Source organism: Pempheris klunzingeri, chromosome 19, assembly GCF_042242105.1.
Source record: "Pempheris klunzingeri isolate RE-2024b chromosome 19, fPemKlu1.hap1, whole genome shotgun sequence".
Classification (NCBI taxonomy): domain Eukaryota; kingdom Metazoa; phylum Chordata; class Actinopteri; order Acropomatiformes; family Pempheridae; genus Pempheris; species Pempheris klunzingeri.
In genome coordinates this window covers 22,219,875-22,239,992 of record NC_092030.1, presented here as the reverse complement: position 1 = coordinate 22,239,992, position 20,118 = coordinate 22,219,875, and the positions used below count along the sequence as shown (strand labels likewise).

Sequence of the window (20,118 nt, the reverse complement as noted above, 5' to 3'; positions counted from 1 at the left end):
ACTACGTGTCTGAACTGGATCACTGCTTCACTGGATCACTGCTTCACTGCTCACTGCTTCACTGGATCACTGCTTCACTGGATCACTGCTTCACTGGACACACTCAAGACAGAGTTTAAGGCTTTTTTTAGGGCCTTTTGTTAGTAAAAATGAATTGAAGACGTTTTAAGGACACCCAGTCTGTCCTTCTACCTCGGTACCATTCTGAAGTTTAGTAAAAGATCTGACGGCTTCCCTTATTATCCCTTAACTTTAACTTTACATGACCCCTTATTTTACATTATCCCTTAACTTTACATTATGGCTTAACTTTGGGGTGAATCAGCTGATATCAGTGAGCTCAGACTCCACTTAACTACCTCAATAATACAAGTACAAATAACTCAGATTTCAAATAATGAATAAAAGAAAAAACTGCAATGAGAATACAAAAGAATCAAACTAGAAGTCAGAGAAGATACTCAGAGAATAATTAAGTGATTAATAATTAATAAACCAGAAGAAAAGAGAAACACAAACAGATTCAGTCTGAGTTTATGGAGAATTCAATAAAACAAAGACTCCACATGTAGAGAAAAGAGGAGCAGAGCGCCATCGTCTGGATCATCAGAGCAACTGAAGATGTTTCACCACCACAAAACAACAGACTTTTATTTAAAGAGAAGTTTAAAGAGAGAGAATAGATTTATTGATCAGCTTTAATAAAAAGTTTTTTTGTTATTATATAGGACCTATTTCTTTGGTGGAAAGTAGTCCCGGCTCCTTTACTGTGGCCGTTAAAGGAAGAAAACAACCGTCACACAGTTCTTCTGTTTTTCTGACGTTTATTCTTCACAACAGAAACACCGACGACGGGATGATGTGACCAGAATCAAAGCCTGAAGACCGGACGCAGGGCGCGAAGATGGTGGCGGCGAGATTAGTACGGACTGCTCCTTTAATATGTCAGCACAGGAAGAAACCAGGTTTTCAAAATAAAAGCTCACAGCAGCAAAAAAAAAACAAAAACGTGGCGATAAAACTTACAAAAAGCTTCAATAAATAAAAATCTCCACGTAATAACTAATTTACAATCAGTTACATGGTTAACACGCGACTAGTCAGCTGCCGGTAAACTAGTTAAAGCAGAAACACCAGAGGACCGAAGCACCAAACGGGTGACGGGTGTCCTGAAGCTGGTTATCACCTGGTCTGGTTAACTCTGACTTCACTAACTAGCTCATGAAGCTGGTTACCACCTGGTCTGGTTAACTCTGACTTCACTAACTAGCTCATGAAGCTGGTTACCACCTGGTCTGGTTAACTCTGACTTCACTAACTAGCTCATGAAGCTGGTTACCACCTGGTCTGGTTGACTGACTTTACTTACCAGCTGGTTAGTAAAGTTAATCAGACCTCTCCTGAAGCTGGTCTGGTTAACTCTGGTTAACTCTGGTTAACTCTGACTTCTTTAACCAGCTCATGAAGTCATTTTTCCAGTGATCTGATTGGTCAGTGGTCATCCTGGGTGTGTTAGCCCTGGACCAGCGGTTACCACGGTGACCCACGCCCTGTTACCACGGTGACCCTCTGCGGCTGACAGCGAACCAGCTTCATGACAACCAGAGGAGTTGGTTAGCCGCTAACCTGCTAACCCGACCTCCCGATTCAGACCTCTGGGGCCCCGTGACACGAGGATGGTGACGGTGATGAAGGCGACGGTGATGAGGATGATGAAGAGGGTGAGTGTGATGAGGAAGGTTTACAAGCGGAGGTGATTATTAAGGGAAGTGCAGCACAGGTAAGGTGAGAGTGTCAGTGCATCAGTTAGTCAGAGTAAAGGGTTAATCAGGGCCAGCCTTCAGTAAACTCTGATCTTCTGGGGGGGGCACGGGGGTCCAGGGACGTGACTGGTTAGTTAGATGGACGACATGTTTGAATTCATCAAGTATTAAGGGGGGGGGGGCACTTCCTGTTAGAAAAGCGAGGCTTTCTTCTTCAGTTCGTTTCGTTTCCACAGGGAGAGGCGGTCGAAGTCGGCCAGCGGCATCCCGAACAGCCGCTCGAAGTCCTCCGGGGACAGATGGCGCTGAGGGAGAGGAGGAGAAGAAGAACGATCAGACGCCTCAGTGACCTCAGCGACCTCAGCGCAGGTATAAAACACTCCATGTGACGTGTCACTCTGGGACGGACCCACGTGGCGGCCATCTTTCTTCAGCTATGCCCCGCCCCCTTGTCGTTAGCCGTTAGCATGTGTAGCTTTCCAGTTAGCATTAGCAGAGTAACCTCACAGCCTTACTTAACCCTTACTGTACTAAATTATCAGGATCAGAATACACACACACACACACACACACACACACACACCTCCAGCCGAGTGCGGTCCACTCCTGGCGGCAGCTTGCAGCGCCCTCTGTGGGTCACAATCAGCGCTTCATAGGGATAAATCTGAAAGCACACACACATTAAGGCCAACAGGTCACGTTAGGAACATTATCTGAATGTCATTTCTTTTAAACTTCATGGACAAAATAACAGAAACACTGACTGCATCATGGAAAGGATCCCGTTATATCGCTCTCTGCAAACACACCAGACTACATTCATAAAAACAGGAATTTTACACAGGAGCTGCTGATCTACTGCGGTCTCGATCTGTAAAGTTTTTTTTGTTATTGTGTGACTGTGGCTCTGAACCAACCAGCACAATATCTGTGTAACACAATAACACAAACTAACTGACAGATCACTGCAGCAGCAGAGCAGCAGCTCCTGAGTGCTGCCAGGAAAAACTACAGTTTTTGTCAATGGAGTCTGGTGTGTCTGCAGAGAGCGATACGACGGCTGATGAAAAAAGAAACTGCCTGGAAAAAGAGGGGTGAGGGGAGAGGGAAGGGAGGGGAAGGGAAGGGGTGAGGGGAGAGGGAAGGGAGGGGAAGGGGTGAGGGCACTCAGCCAGGTGTGATCAGTAACCTCCCCACTAGATGGAGCTACATGCTACAGACTGCTCCTTTAAACGTGAGCTCTCACCTTCTGCTCCAGGATGCTCGGCAGAGAGTTTCCTCGGTCCATCCTCTCCCTCCGAGCCTCTCCGTTCTACACACACACACACACACACACACACACACACACAGTATGAACGACACACCTGGATATACTACCTGGTAACACAAACAGTGATGACGAGCCAAGAGGAAGAGGAGTGTTCGATGAAGGTTAGGTTAGGTCTGGTTTGGTTTGGTCTGGACTGGACAGGTCTGGTCTGGACTGGTCTGGACTGGTCTGGTCTGGTCTGGTCTGGTCTGGTCTGGACTGGTCTGGACTGGTCTGGTCTGGTCTGGTCTGGTCTGGACTGGTCTGGTCTGGTCTGGTCTGGTCTGGTCTGGTCTGGACTGGACTGGCGGTCTTACCTGAGCGGCTGCAGAGACACGGTGACGACGTGAAGATGAGAGGGTGAGAAACAGAACATGGAATCAGAACGACATCAAGTTTCTGTTCCTCTGACTTTAAAGGGACAGTTCATCTACGATTATTCTCCTCTTCACATTAATCTGATGTCTGTGAGTCAGTTAGCTTAGCTTAGTTTAGCTTAGCTTAGCTTAGCTTAGCATGAAGACTGGACTCGGGGGTCGAACACAAACTGAAACCTTGTGGTTTCATATTGGAACTGATAGAAAGTTAGCTTAGCATATGCTAACCCTGGGCCCTCTTTACCACTGAACCAGTTTTACTTGAGTCCTACCAGGCCGTCCTTTGTCCCCCTCTGTGGAGAACTCTGCTGACTGCATCTGCAACACACACAACGAGTCACTACGAACAAACACGCAGACTTTTATTCTGAAATGACGTACAAGAGCCATTATACGTTTAAAAGAACTGTTCAGAGAAAAGAGAGGCTGTTTGTCACAGAGCATCGTGGACCTACTCTGGTCAGGCCGGAGCGGGACGGAGACTTTGAGGCGTTAGCGGACGAACCTGCCGACAAACAGAAGGAAGAGCTGCTGAGATCAGAGTCAGTGCGGCGCAGACTGAAGCGTGACGCCGCCGCTCTTACTGCTGTGCATGTGCGTTCTGTCGGGCAGCGACTGTGTCTTCCTCCGGAAGTGAACCTCCTTCTCCTTCTCCTTCTCCTCCTTCAGGATGAGGCGGCCCAGGTTGGACTGGATCTGTGGGATCAGACGTGGGAGCCGTCAGACGCCGCTGCTCGACGCTGAGTCTCTCTTCCCGTTTCTACCCGCTCACCTTCTCCAGCTCCTGCTCCTGCTGCGTCTGGACCTCCTCCGTCAGGTCCTCCAGCTCATCTTCCTCCTGCAGCTTCTTCTTCCTCCACTCGATCTCTGCCAGAGGACAGATCAGTGGATCAGATCAACAGATCAACAGATCACCGTCCTCGTAGCGCCTGACTACCTTACCTGCACTTGAACTTAGAACAGGGTTTAAGTTAAAGCAGGTCTGAGGCAGGTTTAAGTTCCCATCCAGGTGACCTCAGGTGACTTTTCCAGGTTTACATTAAACCAGGTGTAACGACAAACAATATCCTGTGACACTTTCAAAATAAAGCTCACTGTGGAGCAATGTCCCTGTGTGTGTGTGTGTGTGTGTGTGTGTGTGTGTGTGTGGTACCCATGGCGGCCAGTGAGGGGGGGCAGGGCCAGTACTCGGTCTCGATCTTGGACGGCTGGTTGGGGTCTGGAGGCTGAGCGGCTGGAAACTTTGCAGACTGAATGACACCTTCAACGTGTTTCTGAACATCTGCAGAGAGAAAAACGACGTGAGGACACACACACACACTCACACACACACACACACACACACTCACACACACACACACACACACACACACTCACACACACCCCAAACACACGTGCAGCCTCTACCATGAGCTCACCCTGTTTGTAGATGGGGGGCTTCCTGTAGATGTTGGTCCCGTTATCTGGAAAAACAAAGATTCAGGTGAGTATGGAAGACCAAAGCTGCCGCTATTAAAACAGAATTTAATCAAACTGAATTTCAGGTTTCAGGACAAGTTCCATTGGACTATATTATATATATTATATATATTATATATTATATAATATATAATATTATATATATATATTATATATATATATATAATATAGCCTTTTTCTTTACTGTCAATTTATGCATCAATGCATTTTAGTAAGTAATAAAAAGAAGCAATAATAAAAATAATTCTATTTACTTGTTACTGTTTTTATTCAGCTTTTTGAGCTGCAGACTCCATAAAGTATAAAACACTGTCGTAATGTTAATAAGGTGTGTGTGTGTGTGTGTGTGTGTGTGTGTGTGTGTGTGTGAGTGTGTGTGTGTGTGTGTGTCACCTGGTCTGTGGAAATGCTGCTGGCTGGCGCTGATCTTCCGTCCGGCCTGAAGTTGCAGCGAGGATCCTCCAGGAGAGTCGCTCTCACTCTCTGTTCCACGTGGCTTCATCTGGGAGGTGAAAACACACACAAGACAGGATGGTCTCATTCATGTAGAACAAAGCTGGAAGATCCTTTTGGTTTACACCAGACTACATTCACTAAAACAGGGATTTTAGCTCACAGGACACAGGAGCTGCTGCTCTGCTGCTGCCTCCATCAGTCAGTGTGTTTGTATTATTGTGTGACTTTGGTGTTTTAAAACATTAGTTTGGATCCAACACAATTATTTGTGTAACACACAATAACACAAACTGACAAGCAGACACTCCTGTGTTCTGTGAGCTAAAATCCCTGTTTTTGTGAATGGAGTCTGGTGGGGTGCGCTACATTGTTCCTCTGCATTCACCACAAATATGTATTTAAGTGTTGTGACATAATGCTGAACTATAAATCAGTTAAAAACACTCAAGAATTATTAATTACCAGCTTTTAATCTTCCGATATTATAGCTAATATTTTGCTCACTTCAAAACCACCAGACTCCTTTAACAAAAACATTAATTTTACCCAACAGAAGACAGGAGCTGCTGGTCTACTGCTGCCTTGATAGTTAGTTTGTTTGTGTTATTGTGTGACTTGGTGTTTTAAAGGGTTAGTTCAATGTTTCTGTAACACAAAATAACACACAAAAAACTATGTAATTGAGGCAGCAGCTCCTGAGTCCTGTTCTCTAAAATCCCTGTTTTAGTGAATGTAGTCTGGTGTGTGTGCTGTTTGTGGTTAAACCAAAAGGATCTTCCAGACACCAGGATGTGGACACAGGGGTGTAGTGGTTCTAAATATTCCCAGCTGGCCTGACTGACTGACTGCTGCCTGGCTTTGCTCTGATTAAAGTAAAACTCATCCCAGTGTCTTTCTGCTTTAACGTCACAGCCGTCTCGGACCAGCGGCCCTCACGGCGGTCTGATGGGCAGCAGCGGCCTCAGCAGGAACAAACACTTTCTGTTCTCAGAAAACCAGAAGCATCAAATGTCACATTTTTAGCTGAGTGACGAAGACAAAGCAGCGATTCACAGTGAAGACGACTTCAGTCAGACCCAGTGTGACCCGACTCTGACTGAACGGGTCGCCGAGGGTTCATCGAGTCATGGAATGAAGTCTGTTCCAGGGGAAGAGAATCAGGGAAGTTATCTCACCGTCTTCGTCAGGTTGCTTCAGGGGTCACCTTCGCTCTGATTGGTTGAGCCTGATCTCATTGATTCTGCACTGCACGACTTTTTAAAGACTTTTTTTGGTGTCATTTAAGCTCGATGTTCCAAATCTGCAGGCGAGTTATACACAACGTCCCTTTATATTTTCAAAATAAAGCTCACTGAGAAACATTTTAGCTTCCAGTGGCAGCTTGGTTGATGATGACGGTGGTTTGGGTAAAAAGTTTCCCTTTTTTTTTCACCCCCCCACACAAACCCCCCCGGTCTGCTGCGTGAACATCCCGTGGTCACTTTATTCGGTTCTTCAGCTGAGATGAGATGGACTTTAAAGTGTCCAAAGACACTCTGCACTGTGGGTGGATCAGACAAACAGGGTGCGTTTGTTGTTTGTTGCAGCTCTTACCTCCGGAGACCTGGGAGGAGACCTGGGAGGAGACCTTGGAGGAGACGTGGGGGGAGGAGACAGGGAGCGCTGCAGGAGCACAGAAATGAGGACACATTAACACACTAACTCAAACAGACTACAAGATGGAGGCAGCAGCAGCTCCTGTGTTCAGTGAGCTTAAATCCCTGTTTTAGTGAATGTAGTCTGGTGTGTGTGCAGACAGCGATAGAACGTCTGTTCTGATATAAAAAATAATAATATAATAGAAGTATAACAAAAACATACTACAACAAAAAGAGGTATGTAGTGTGTTAGTGTTAGTGTGTGTGTGTGTGTGTGTGTGTGTGTTTGTGTGTTAGTGTGTGTGTGTGTGTGTGTGTGTGTGTGTGTGTGTTTGTGTGTACCTCTCTGCGAGGCGGGTCGAGGGGGGAGAAGGTCAGGTGTGGTTGGTAGGTCATCAGGTCGGGTCTCTCCACCTGCAGGATGGTTTTGTCTCTGGGCAGAGCGGCCAGGTCTCTGTAGCCCACCACCTGGTCGTTCACCCGGGCCTGAACACACACACACACACACACACACACACACACACACACACACACACACACACACACACACACACACACACCACAGACACACACACACACACACACACACACACAGGTAGCAGATTACTTGAGTAAAAGTGTTACCAACAAGATTTGCTTTAAGAATTGATAAAAACAGTCATTTTACCTCACAGAACAGGAGAAACACTGCGTTACTGTCTGTCTGTGTTATTGTGTGACTTTGGTGTTTTAAAGGGTTAATTTGGATAAAATATAATATTTGTGTAACACAGTGACACAAACACACTGACTGATGGAGGCAGCAGCTCCTGTGTCCTGATCTCTAAAATCCCTGTTTTAGTGAATGTAGTCTGGTGTGTGTGCTGTTTGTGGTTAAACCAAAAGGATCTTCCAGGTCTCTCTCTGTAGGGATCCTTTCTCTGTAGGGATCCTTTCCATGATGCTGTCACACACTCAGAATAACACTCTGAGCCACTTTTTGTACCTTTCGGTCATTTAGACACCAGAATATCTCCAAATCGAGCTCAGGCTTAAAAACTCAGATGTTCTCCTTTAAAGTGTAACAGTAAAAGTATTACCTGCAGAACGTCTCCTTTCAGAGGGACAGGACCAAACAGTCTGATGAACAGAAGGTCATCACTGGTACACAGAGTTTAGTCTAAATGTGCCTCACCTGTTCACTTTATTATCCTTCAGCTCAAACACACCTGGGCAGGTGAAATACAGTCACAGTCACATGTTTTATATGTAAAGTGTGTTTGTGTTCACCATGATTCCCGTGGCGGGGGACCCCGGGGTGCTCGGGCCCCTGGAAGACGGCAGGTTGACCGGAGTCACCCGTCCCTCCACCTGTGACATCAGCAGACAGTCGGCAGGTAAGACGACTTCTCTTTAAGTTTCATTATTCCTGTCAGTGGTCAAAAGTGATTACCTTCTGCATGGCTGAGGCACAAACCTTCCTCCTGGTCGGGTCGAAGCAGCTGGACAGAAACAGGAGACACAGACAGACAGACGGACGTCAGACTCGTCTCCATGATGACATTTCACCTCTAAAGAGACGTCAGGTTACTGTCCTCTAACAGCTAACAGGACAGGGTGCCTTCCTCTGGGACTACTTCCAGCAGCGGATGAACCCACGTGTGGCGCAGTAGTGACTTTATGTGTGTGGTTATTCAGAGACGGACACGAGCTCGTTAGCTTAGCAGCTAACTCTTCCTCCAGCTTACGTTACAATTTGTTCTCACGCTGTCGATAAAATAACGATTCATACGTACAAATTGTTACTCATAGTACTGTGAAGTTGAACTCGAAAGCAAATGACATTACATTACACCTGCTAGCACTGTGTTAGAATTATGTTAGCATTATGTTAGCACTGTGTTAGCATAGTTAGCTTGTACATTGCACTGGAGGCTTTTCTCCTGTTAATCAATGAAAGACTTTAATGAAACTGTTCAGAGCAAATGATCCTGTTTGAAACACTCAGAGACGCCGGTCCGTCCATCGGGGTGGGGGGGGCACTGACGGGGTGGAGTGTAAAGCAACACGGTGAATCAGATTCAGGCCTGGCTGATACCAGAGCCTCCTCAGGGGGGAGGGAGGGGGAGGGAGGGGGGAGGCTCCAGGAAAGACGCCATGTACCTAAACAACATGACAGCCGGTCTGCTGGTGTCTCTGCTGGGGGAGGATATCCTCCGACTTCCTGTCAGCCCCCTCCTTCTGTCTTTCATCTGCCTCCCTCTTCTTCTTCCTCCATCCCCATCCCCTTCCCGCCCTTCGTCTTCCTCCCCCCTCCCTCCCTCCCTCCCCTCTCAGGCTGTTTATCAGCTCGCCCAGCCGGGCCAACGCCCTGCCGATCCTCAACTGTTCTTGCTGTGGTTACACTCCTCCCCCCAGAGAATCAGCAGCACACGGCCGGGACCTTCCCTCCTCCTCCACCTATTCCTCACCATCATCATCATCATCATCATCATCATCATCACCATCACCATCATCACCACCATCATCACCAGATCAGGGATCCTGTCCTCAGCTGAACCGCTCTGAGCTCATTCAGCAGCAGGTTCCTTCAGTCTCAGTAACAGATGTTATGATGTGATTACAGGTCACATCACCACACGGTCTCACCACAGGACGGCGCCTACATTACCCATAATGCACCCCAACCTGCTGCCTGTTCAAATTGACCAGAGCTCTTACAGTTTGGTTTCTCTGCTCTTCAAAGTGAAACACGGTAAAAACACATCGACTGCAGTAAAAGTACAAACAGAGCGGAGAACAAATATTCCACCGACAGTAAAAGTCCTCTGTGAGAAACATGAAGGTAAAAGTACAGAAACATCCGTAACATATTCAAGTAAAAGCACAGGTGTGGTCAGCTGTTAGCTTAGCTTAGCATAAAGACTGGAGACAGATGGAAATGAAATCCACCTGTCAGCTTCTGTTAAGATCGTCGATCAACACGTTTGATCTCGTTTGTTTGATCAGTAGAAAAAACGGACTGTTTAAAGGGACAGTTGGCCATTTTATTGGGCGTCACCTGCTGTAACCACAGGTGTTTTTCCTCCTCTAGAGGAGAAACCAGCTGAAGGTGTCAGCTCAGCTTCTGTAGCTAATGTCTGGACTCTTTCCTTAAACTGAACGCGTCGTTTTGGTGCCTAAACTTAACCAAACTGCGACCACGTCCCGACGATCCCCTTCTGTCCAGCAGGGGGCGCTGGAAACACTCATATGTCGTACCGGTGTGAGTATGTGCTGCTATTTTATTCCCTTTGCACAGATCCATGCTAGCAGTTTCCACCTGTTTCCAGTCTTTGTGCTAAGCTACGCTAACAGCCTCACAGTCACTGTACGTGTTACTTTATTTAATCTATTCTAATGTGGAGCACAGCTGAGCTTTATGTTCCTCCGATGTCTGTAGAGTGACGTTAGTGTGAGTGTCAGATAGACGCAGTACTCTGAGGATGTTACTGCGTCTCCGGGGACGACTGATGGGTCTGAGTGTCTCTGCTGGAGAGCTTTTAACGGCCAGACGCTCATCAATGGAGCTGAGCTGTGTGTGTGTGTGTGTGTGTGTGTGTGTGAGTGTGTGTGTGTGTGTGGTCGGACTAATGGACCACACACACACACACACACACACACACACACACACACACACACACACCATTAAACACATGTGACCAGGTAAATGTTTTGTTGACTTGTTTCCTCCAGCTAGTTTCATGATCAATGGCTCTGATGATCTTTACTGATAACTAATAATCAGTTTGGTAAAAGATGTGAAAAAGGCCTTTGTGTTCTCGTCACTGACACATCAAATATTCACATTTCAGCAGGTTCAGATGAACAACGATGAATTAATCATCATCTGTTCTTCATGTTTTGACGTCTGACTGAAATAATATCAGATTCACATTTTACATCAATTATCATTTTTAAAAAGCTCCTCTTGTCTGATTGATCAGTTGTTTGATAGAAATCTGTTAAAATCTTTTTATTTCTTTAAGTTAAGATGTTAAATACCAGTTTCAGCCTCTCAGGTGTGAATATCTGCTGTTATTCACAGTAAACTTGTGGCTCTGAGACATTTCTCCTGTTCATTAGTCAGTAAATAATCAATCAATAAGGAAAATGATGGTTCCACCTTAAACAGGAGGCTGAGCAGCTTTTCTACATTTCATCCATATAAACTGAATATTTTGGCTTTTTCAGACTGATTAAGAACAATTTGACTGTTTTCTGATATTTATTTTGAACCAGTTTGATGATGAAAGTTCTGATTCTGAACGTGTTTGCTCTCAGAAGGTCTGATTCAGTCCACTGGATTTATGACCCAGGCAGCAGCTCCAGTCCTGGGGGGTCCTGGAGGGTCCTGGGGGGTCCTGGGGGGTCCTGGAATAAACCCAGGCTCCTGAAGCAGGTGGAAAATGACGCATTTCGATCAGATTTTCTGCTCTGAGTCGAGGCTTCGTCGCCGGAGCAGCATCCGTGTGGCCTTCATCCCCATCAGAGGGAGAGGAGGGAGAGGAGGGAGGCAAGTGCGTCTGCAGCGGCACGATAACAACACGGCCGCTGTATCCCGGGTCTGTCCCGGGTTAAACGGCGCACACGGACGGGTCTACGGTCCAGATACCGGAGCGGAGAAAAGACGCTTCTTACCTGAACCGGAGCGGCGGGAGGACGGAGGCCGGCAGGCCGACAGACACGCTCCTGTCTCCGGTCACAGCCGAGGAGGAGGAGCGCTGGGAGGAGGAAGGGTGGAGGAGGAAGAGGAGGAGGAGGAGGAGGAGGAGGAGGGGTGCTGCGTGATGAGGCTGCAGCAGGGCAGGATGAAGAGGAGGAGGAAGGTGAGGTCCTGTTGCTCCTGTGTTACTGATCAATAGAAAATAAACCAGATCAATAGAAAATAAACCAGATCAATAGAAAATAAACCAGATCAATAGAAAATAAACCGGATCAATAGAAAATGAACCAGATCAATAGAAAATGAACCAGATCAATAGAAAATAAACCGGATCAATAGAAAATAAACCAGATCAATAGAAGAAGAACCTAAAACGGACCAACACCTCTTTTGCTCCTTTCACATTAAATATTATTATTAAAGCTCCTCTTGTCTGATTGATCAGTTGTTTGATAGAAATCTGTTAAAATCTTTTTATTTCTTTAAGTTAAGATGTTAAATACCAGTTTCAGTTGAATATCTGCTGTTATTCACAGTAAACTTGTGGCTCTGAGACATTTCTCCTGTTCATTAGTCAATAAATAATCAATCAATAAGGAAAATGATGGTTATTTTCAGGCTTGAACCAACAGCAGCTGGTTCCACCTTAAACAGGAGGCTGTGCAGCTTTTCTACATTTCATCCATATAAACTGAATATTTTGGCTTTTTCAGACTGATTAAGAACAATTTGACTGTTTTCTGATCTTTAGTAGGAACCAGTTTGATGATGAAAGATAAATATCCTGCTGAAAACTGACTAACAACAGAAAACTGAAATGTAGAAGTGAACTAAGTTTAGAAATGTCATGTCAATAGATTCAATTAATCGATCAACTCAATCAATCTGTGTTTTTTCTGCCTCCTGGTGGACAAAACGATGCACTTCAGCTTTTTTCTTTAACTCATGTTTAAATCAATTCTGTGTATCAATGAAAGACTGTTGATCTGTTAGTTACATTGATTATTCACAGCTGAATAAAGAACTCAATAAACCACAGAGAAAAGTTTAGTTAAGTTTTTATCAGGTTTTAAATTATTTGGTTTAAATATTCAGTTTTTCTTATTTCAGTCCAGTTTTCCATCAGTTTTGGTTCTTCGTCTGTTTCTACATGTCAAAACATCTGATGTTTAAAAGCTGTTAAAATTATTTTTATGGTTATTCAGAAGTTTTATTTAACTCCATGTCCCCAAATGTTGGAACTTTATTTCTAACTTTATGAAGTGACAACAGTAGAACAGAACACCAGGAGCGTATAAATACAGACAATCAATAAATGAATCCTAGATTAGAATAAATAATAGAGAAAAATAAACATGAAAGCATCAAATAAATAAGAACCTGTCAAATAATGAGCCGTGCTGTTTGACCTCCTTTATCAAAACTATTACATTTGGTTGTTTTACCAGTAAATTTACATTAAAAGACACAAAGTTCAGACAATAAAATAAAAAAAAATCTGGACTTGTTTTTAAAGTGGGTCCCTTTAAGGCGCATGACGTCACTGAACCGTCAGAATCGAGCACAAAGAGTAAAAAAAACTACAGGATGATTCACTCCGCTCCCGCTAGTTTATGACTGTACAGATCGTCAATAAAGTGACAAAAACAATCATATAAAACATTTATCATCTAAACACCATCAGTGAAAATCATCATTAAGATAATTACACCAAATGGGTTTCTAATTTGATATTTCTGGTATTGATTAGGATTCAGTCACATTACATGGTAGCAGCAGAACAAAAGTCATGAATTTTCCATAAAAATACTCATTAAAAACAAAAATTGTCTCTAAAGTCTGACAAAATGACGCCGTATGATACAAACCTAGAACATATTATTCAGCAAATATGTTAAACATGTTGAAAACATTAATACTTCCGTCTTTGGGAGACAAAATAGCGCATGCGCGAAGTAAAAGCCCACACCGCTGTAACTCATCTTCAGTATAGACGATCTTTGTCGGACAGACATGGCGGCGGATAATGGACTGGCCTCTCTGGTAGGACCGCTGCTGTTTGCTCATGTGTGCATTATGTTTCTGTCTGTTGGTGCTTCATGTGTGAGCAGCCTCACCGGAGAGTCTCTGACGAGTCTGAGAAATGAAGGAAACGAACGTTTACCGGTGAACCGAAGCAGGATAGCTAGCTAAGGGTGCTAATGCTAGCTAGCCGAGCAGCAAACACGTGTGGAAACAGAAAAGCACTGAAGTGTGTCACGTGTTTTCACTAATGTCATGAAGTGAGACGTGTTTAAGAGTCCCAGGACGTCTGGACGGTTCACTGTGTTTGAGTTTAGCTCCTGCATGAGTCCAGCATGTGGTTTAACTCTGTGTATGCTGTCTGTCCGCAAACACACTGTACTTCCTGTTGTAGTTCAGATGTACTTCCTGTTGTAGTTCTGCTCTACTTCCTGTTGTAGTTCCATTAGAAAGGAAATACCTTTATCCTACAATCAAAGACTGACCATTACAGTATTAAGTTGGCTCTCAGAAGGCGCTAAAATAAAAATATAGAGAATAAATGAACACTTCTGTTGTTTTTTGAGAATCCAGAGCTTGTTTGGCTTTTAATCATCTCATTTAGACTGAGATCAGAGGTCAGATAATAATAATAATAATAATAAATCTGCCTCTGTGGATGCACTGTTTAGCCATAATAATAATCTACTGTTATACGTTCATTTCCTCCTTTATGTTCTCTTTTGGGCGACTGAAAGACTTTTTCAGATATTTACTTTTGAAGCAATTTCAATAAGATCTTGTATAACTTCCTGTTGTAGTTCAGCTGTACTTCCTGTTGTAGTGCAGTTGTACTTCCTGTTGTAGTGATGGTGTGTTTTGGGTTCACAGGGGGCCGATGGAGCCGCAGCAGCTGCACACGCTCTGTCTCTGCCAGCCGACGCTTATGGAAACGATGTAAGTGGACATTTTCACTGATGATGTCACGAGGAACCGTCTCCTATTGGCTCACAGGCAGGAAACTGCAACTGTTATTTCACTGAAAATGTGATAAAACCCAAAGTATGTTTATTTTTCTCTTATATACAAAACATTAGTGATGTTATGTTTTCAGAGATAAACCAGGCTCAAACAGCCGTTCTATCGCTCTCTGCACACACACCAGACTACATTCACCAAAACAGGGATTTAATCTCACAGGACTCAGGAGCTGCTGGTCTGCTGCTGCGTCTATTGATTAGTTAGTTTGTGTTATTGTGTGACTTTGATGTTTTAAATAATTAGTTTGGAGCCAACACAACATGACTTAAACACACAATAACAAACAAACAAAGAACTAAAGCTTTAAAGCTCTCAGCTAAATTTATGTTTTTTTTCAATGGAGTCTGGTGGCTGTAAGACTGAACAGTTGTGTGGCTGCTGGCTGAGGTGATCTAATGGACCAGTTCCAACACTTTTACTACCTACCAGTCACTCACACACCAGGATGAGGACAGAGAGGATCATGGGTAGAAACAGTGGAGTTATCATTTATAATTTATGAGCACTTTTTATTAAATTAATGTGTTTTATTACATTTCCAGGAACAGGACAGTTTGTTGATATGATGAAATGATAAATAAACAGTTCAGATTGATTTTCAGTTGATCAGTGAAGCGACTGATCAGGTGGTTCAGTTTCTTCTTCTGCATCTAAAAACGTGTCTGTTTGTTCGATCATAATGTCCATTGATCATAAAACGTTCGTCAAAGATGCCGCAGAGCTCCCAGCATGCACTGGGCCAGGTGGCGTAATAACCTCCGACCTGTTTCCTCTTCCAGCCGCGGCTGGAGGTGATGTGGGCGATGAAGGCGTACAACCACGCAGAGGTTTACTTCAATGTAAGTAACAGTCAGCTGACCTGTGCTGATTGATTGATTGATTGATTGATTGATGGCTGTCAGACGTAAACAAACACAGACAGACATTTAACATGATTTATTTTAACAAGTTTTAGTCTTTTCTAAAAATAACCGGAGCAGATTTTGGTCTCAAACTGTTAAAAACCTCATCAGCAAACTTTATTATTATTATTGTTTAATATCAGGATATTAGTTTTGTTCTCACAAATGTATCACTTTAATCTCACAGAATATTTATTATATATTAATAAATCTTTTCTTCCAGATAAAGACTTAAATCTCAGAATTGACTTTTTTTTCAGGTAAATTTGTTAATTTTCTTTCTTGCAAACGTTTGACTTAATAATCTGAGTTTTTTCTTGCAAATTTACAATTTAAATGTCACAGATTCAGAGGTGGACCCCCCCCCCCCCCCCTGTTTTTTATTGACAGGACGCAGTGAAACACATCTGCTTGTTATTTAAATTCAAAGTTTCAGACACAACAACAGGAACCTTTATTTGAATTCAGTATTTATTAATTGCAGTAAAAATACTTCATCGCACGAGGAAAGTAGAAAAGTCTCCCTCTGGTGTTTCAGCTCATCTCCTCCGTCGACCCGAAGTTCCTGAAGCTGACGAAGCTGGACGACAAAATCTACTCGAGCTTCAGGGAAACGTTCAAAGACCTCGACATCAAGCTGCTGAAACCAGACGACCTGAAGTCTGACGAGGCCAAAGAGGTGAGCGAGCTAAGAGCCTTTGAGTTCATGTGCAGAAAAACAAGATGAAATCAGGAACTCTGTTTACAGAGGAAGTAAAAGCTGAGCAGGATCTGAGTCTGACAGCTTGTAGATGATCTTCTGTTTCTTTATGTTTAGTCGTCATACAGCTGCAGGTCTGAAAACACAAACTTTGTGTTTTTAGCCTGTTTGTTTGCAAGTTGTGTCCATTAAAAGTGTGCAGAATTATCATTCAGCAGCTCCTGTCTGCAGTGGATCCATTATTGATCAGATAACTGTCACTGGATCACTGAGAGACTGAAGGAAACTTTAAAATAGACAGATTCTCTATGAGGTTCTGTAGTGTGTTTTTCTCTGTTTTCTAGAGGTTTATTTTGGAGGGACATCAGAGATGATGACAAAAAAAAATAGTATTAGCCTCATTTCTTTTCTTCAAAATCTGAGAAGAGAGATTAAAGTTGTACGTTTTAAGACATTTGTGATTTTAATGAGATCATAAAGTCATGAATTTAACGTTTTTACTAAAATTTGACAAATAATTTTTCTTGTGAATTTAAGTTTTTAATCGTCTGATATCCACTAAAGACACTAAAGTTGTACATTATGAGACAAAACGTGAGATTCTTCTCCTAAATTTACATCAGTGAATATTAGTGAATATCAGAACATAAGTTTTCTTTTCTCATACATTTAGATCTTACATTTCTTTTTTCTTTCACATTTACCTCTAATCTGAGATTTAAATCGGACATTTGAGAATGTTTTCTTCTTAAATTTGTACATTTTCTCCTAAACTTGCTGCTTTTGTCGATGAAGTCTGGTGTCTTTGTAGAGAAGGAAACATCTTCAGGCTGCCTGATGGAAGTTAAGGTGCGTTCAGGTGAAACACTGTTCAGCAGTAACAGCTGTTTGTGTGCAGATGTGGCGTCCGTTCTGTAACCAGTTCGAAGGACTCGTGGAAGACTTCAACTACGGCACGCTGCTGCGTCTGGACTGTGAGAAGGATTACACCGAGGAGAACACCATATTTGGTACGTTTGGCCATCACACCATCACACGTTGATCCTGTAAGAACCAGAGCGGCTGATCTCCGTCTGTCTTCAGCCACCAGAGTTCAGTTCTTCGCCGTCGAAATCGCCCGCAACAGAGAAGGTTTCAACGCCACCGTGTTCCTGTCCAAGCGTCCGCAGAGTTAGCCTCAGGAGACCCAGAACCAGGATCGGAGACCCCAGCGGCTTTTTATTTTCTGCCAGTCGTCGTGTTTCCTGAAAACATCCGTCTGGTTCCCCTCGGACTCTTTTTGTATTTACTGTAAAGTTATTGTGCCAATCAAGAAAGGTTTGTTCATTTTGTAAAAACTCAGAAGCTGCTTTTGTTTGTCCGTAACCGAGGAAACGATCAATAAAGTCAGTCGATCCTCGAACGTCTGAACGTTTTTCTCCTCATTACTGATTATTATTAGTCACTTTATCTTAGAGGCAACGTTTAGTCTGATGTGAAGACTTTTACTGCAGTAAAGTACTAATACCTCAGAAATACTTTTACTGCAGTGGAACTGGTACTAATACTAATACTACTAACAGTACTGTTAGTAGTATTAGTATTAGTACTACTAATAGTACTAATACTAATAGTACTATTAGTACTGCTGGTTTTGTGGAAAAAGAATCTGATCTGTTTCTACAACAGAAGATTCATAATTTAATCAGATAATTAAGAGAAAAAAGCTTTAAAACATAAATCAGATCTGATTTAAACATCTGATGAGCCGTGAATGTTTCTGACCTACAAATCTACGGTGACACGTAAAAATAATAATTCAAACCAAAGCACATCAGTGACGTTACGGAAAACAAAAAAATAGTGAGTATTAGCCTTACTAATTGTCTTTCTTCAATATTTGAGAATAAAACAAATTTTGGCGCACATTTCTGAGAAAAAAAATAGTGAGTATTAGCCTTACTAATTGTTTCTTTTCAATATTTGAGAATAAAAAAAATTTTGCCGTAAATTTCTGAGAAAATTTTTTGGCGTAAATTTCTGAGAAAACAGAAAATAGTGAGTATTAGCCTTACTATTGATTTTCTTCAACATTTGAGAATAAAGTTTTTTTGCCCTAAATTTCTGAAAAAAAATAGTGAGTATTAGCCTTACTAATTAAATTTCTTCAACATTTGCAAAAGTTTTTTTGGCGTAAATTTCTGAGAAAAAAAAAGTGAGTATTAGCCTTACTAATTGTTTTTCTTCAATATTTGAGAATAAAACAAATTTTGGCGCACATTTCTGAGAAAAAAAATAGTGAGTATTAGCCTTACTAATTGTTTTTTTTCAATATTTGAGAAAAAAAAAATTTTGGCGTAAATTTGAGAAAATTTTTTGGCGTAAATTTCTGAGAAAACAGAAAATAGTGAGCATTAGCCTTACTATTGATTTTTTTCAATATGTGAGAAAAAAAATTTGCCGTAAATTTCTGAGAAAACAGAAAATAGTGAGTATTAGCCTTACTAATTGATTTTCTTCAACATTTGAGAATAAAGTTTTTTTGCCCTAAATTTCTGAAAAAAAATAGTGAGTATTAGCCTTACTAATTGAATTTCTTCAACATTTGCTAAAGTTTCTTTGGCATAAATTTCTGAGAAAAAAAAGTGAGTATTAGCCTTAATAATTGATTTTCTTCAACATTTGAGAAAAAAACAAATTTTGGCGCACATTTCTGAGAAAAAAATAGTGAGTATTAGCCTTACTAATTGTTTTTTTTCAATATTTGAGAAAAAAAAATTTGCCGTAAATTTCTGAGAAAACACAAAATAGTGAGTATTAGCCTTACTAATTGTTTTTCTTCAATATTTGAGAATAAAAAATTTTTGGCGTAAATTTCTGAGAATTTTTTGGCGTAAATTTCTGAGAAAACAGAAAATAGTGAGTATTAGCCTTACTAATTGTTTTTTTTCAATATCTGAGAAAAAAAAAATTGCCGTAAATTTCTGAGAAAACAGAAAATAGTGAGCATTAGCCTTACTATTGATTTTTTTCAATATTTGAGAAAAAAAATTTGCCGTAAATTTCTGAGAAAACAGAAAATAGTGAGTATTAGCCTTACTAATTGATTTTCTTCAACATTTGAGAATAAAGTTTTTTTGCCCTAAATTTCTGAAAAAAAATAGTGAGTATTAGCCTTACTAATTGAATTTCTTCAACATTTGCTAAAGTTTCTTTGGCATAAATTTCTGAGAAAAAAAAGTGAGTATTAGCCTTAATAATTGATTTTCTTCAACATTTGAGAAAAAAACAAATTTTGGCGCACATTTCTGAGAAAAAAATAGTGAGTATTAGCCTTAATAATTGATTTTCTTCAACATTTGAGAAAAAAACAAATTTTGGCGCACATTTCTGAGAAAAAAATAGTGAGTATTAGCCTTACTAATTGTTTTTTTTCAATATTTGAGAAAAAAAAATTTGCCGTAAATTTCTGAGAAAACACAAAATAGTGAGTATTAGCCTTACTAATTGTTTTTCTTCAATATTTGAGAATAAAAAATTTTTGGCGTAAATTTCTGAGAATTTTTTGGCGTAAATTTCTGAGAAAACAAAAAAATAGTGAGTATTAGCCTTACTAATTGTTTTTTTTCAGTATTTGAGAAAAAAAATTTGCCGTAAATTTCTGAGAAAACACAAAATAGTGAGTATTAGCCTTACTAATTGTTTTTCTTCAACATTTGCGAAAGTTTTTTTGGCGTAAATTTCTGAGAAAAAAAATAGTGAGTATTAGCCTTACTAATTGATTTTCTTC

General features: G+C 41.8%; 2 protein-coding genes across 2 annotated transcripts; one reads left to right on the top strand and one right to left on the bottom strand.

The window, feature by feature from the left end:
* Positions 1-518: 518 nt before the first annotated feature.
* dmtn (dematin actin binding protein) lies at positions 519-8,380 on the bottom strand. Its single transcript, XM_070850657.1, has 14 exons — positions 8,291-8,380; positions 7,364-7,507; positions 6,978-7,046; positions 5,322-5,430; positions 4,868-4,912; positions 4,603-4,731; positions 4,222-4,316; positions 4,034-4,145; positions 3,905-3,954; positions 3,722-3,767; positions 3,390-3,397; positions 3,010-3,075; positions 2,347-2,427; positions 519-2,068 (listed from the first exon to the last, which is right to left on the bottom strand). Exons 1-14 carry the CDS (start codon positions 8,378-8,380, stop codon positions 1,955-1,957), a joined length of 1,158 nt encoding a protein of 385 aa, XP_070706758.1. The 3' UTR covers positions 519-1,954.
* A 5,323-nt stretch (positions 8,381-13,703) lies between these two features.
* Positions 13,704-17,755, top strand: pbdc1 (polysaccharide biosynthesis domain containing 1). The gene is made up of 6 exons (XM_070850727.1): positions 13,704-13,748; positions 14,598-14,663; positions 15,527-15,586; positions 16,188-16,328; positions 17,248-17,359; positions 17,433-17,755. The coding sequence occupies exons 1-6, from the start codon at positions 13,719-13,721 to the stop codon at positions 17,522-17,524; spliced, it is 501 nt and encodes a 166-aa protein (XP_070706828.1). The 5' UTR covers positions 13,704-13,718; the 3' UTR covers positions 17,525-17,755.
* The last annotated feature ends 2,363 nt before the right edge of the window (positions 17,756-20,118 follow it).

Bases quoted from the DNA above. Each gene is read 5' to 3' on its own strand.
- dmtn (XM_070850657.1), bottom strand. From the start codon at position 8,380: ATGTCACAGGTGGAGGGACGGGTGACTCCGGTCAACCTGCCGTCTTCC. The intron at 3,955-4,033 runs GTAAGAGCGGCG...GTTTGTCGGCAG, and splicing joins CAGAACGCACATGCACAGCA to GTTCGTCCGCTAACGCCTCA. The intron at 3,768-3,904 runs GTAGGTCCACGA...TGTGTGTTGCAG, and splicing joins CCCGCTCCGGCCTGACCAGA to ATGCAGTCAGCAGAGTTCTC.
- pbdc1 (XM_070850727.1), top strand. From the start codon at position 13,719: ATGGCGGCGGATAATGGACTGGCCTCTCTG. The intron at 14,664-15,526 runs GTAAGTGGACAT...TTCCTCTTCCAG, and splicing joins CCGACGCTTATGGAAACGAT to CCGCGGCTGGAGGTGATGTG. The intron at 16,329-17,247 runs GTGAGCGAGCTA...GTTTGTGTGCAG, and splicing joins AGTCTGACGAGGCCAAAGAG to ATGTGGCGTCCGTTCTGTAA.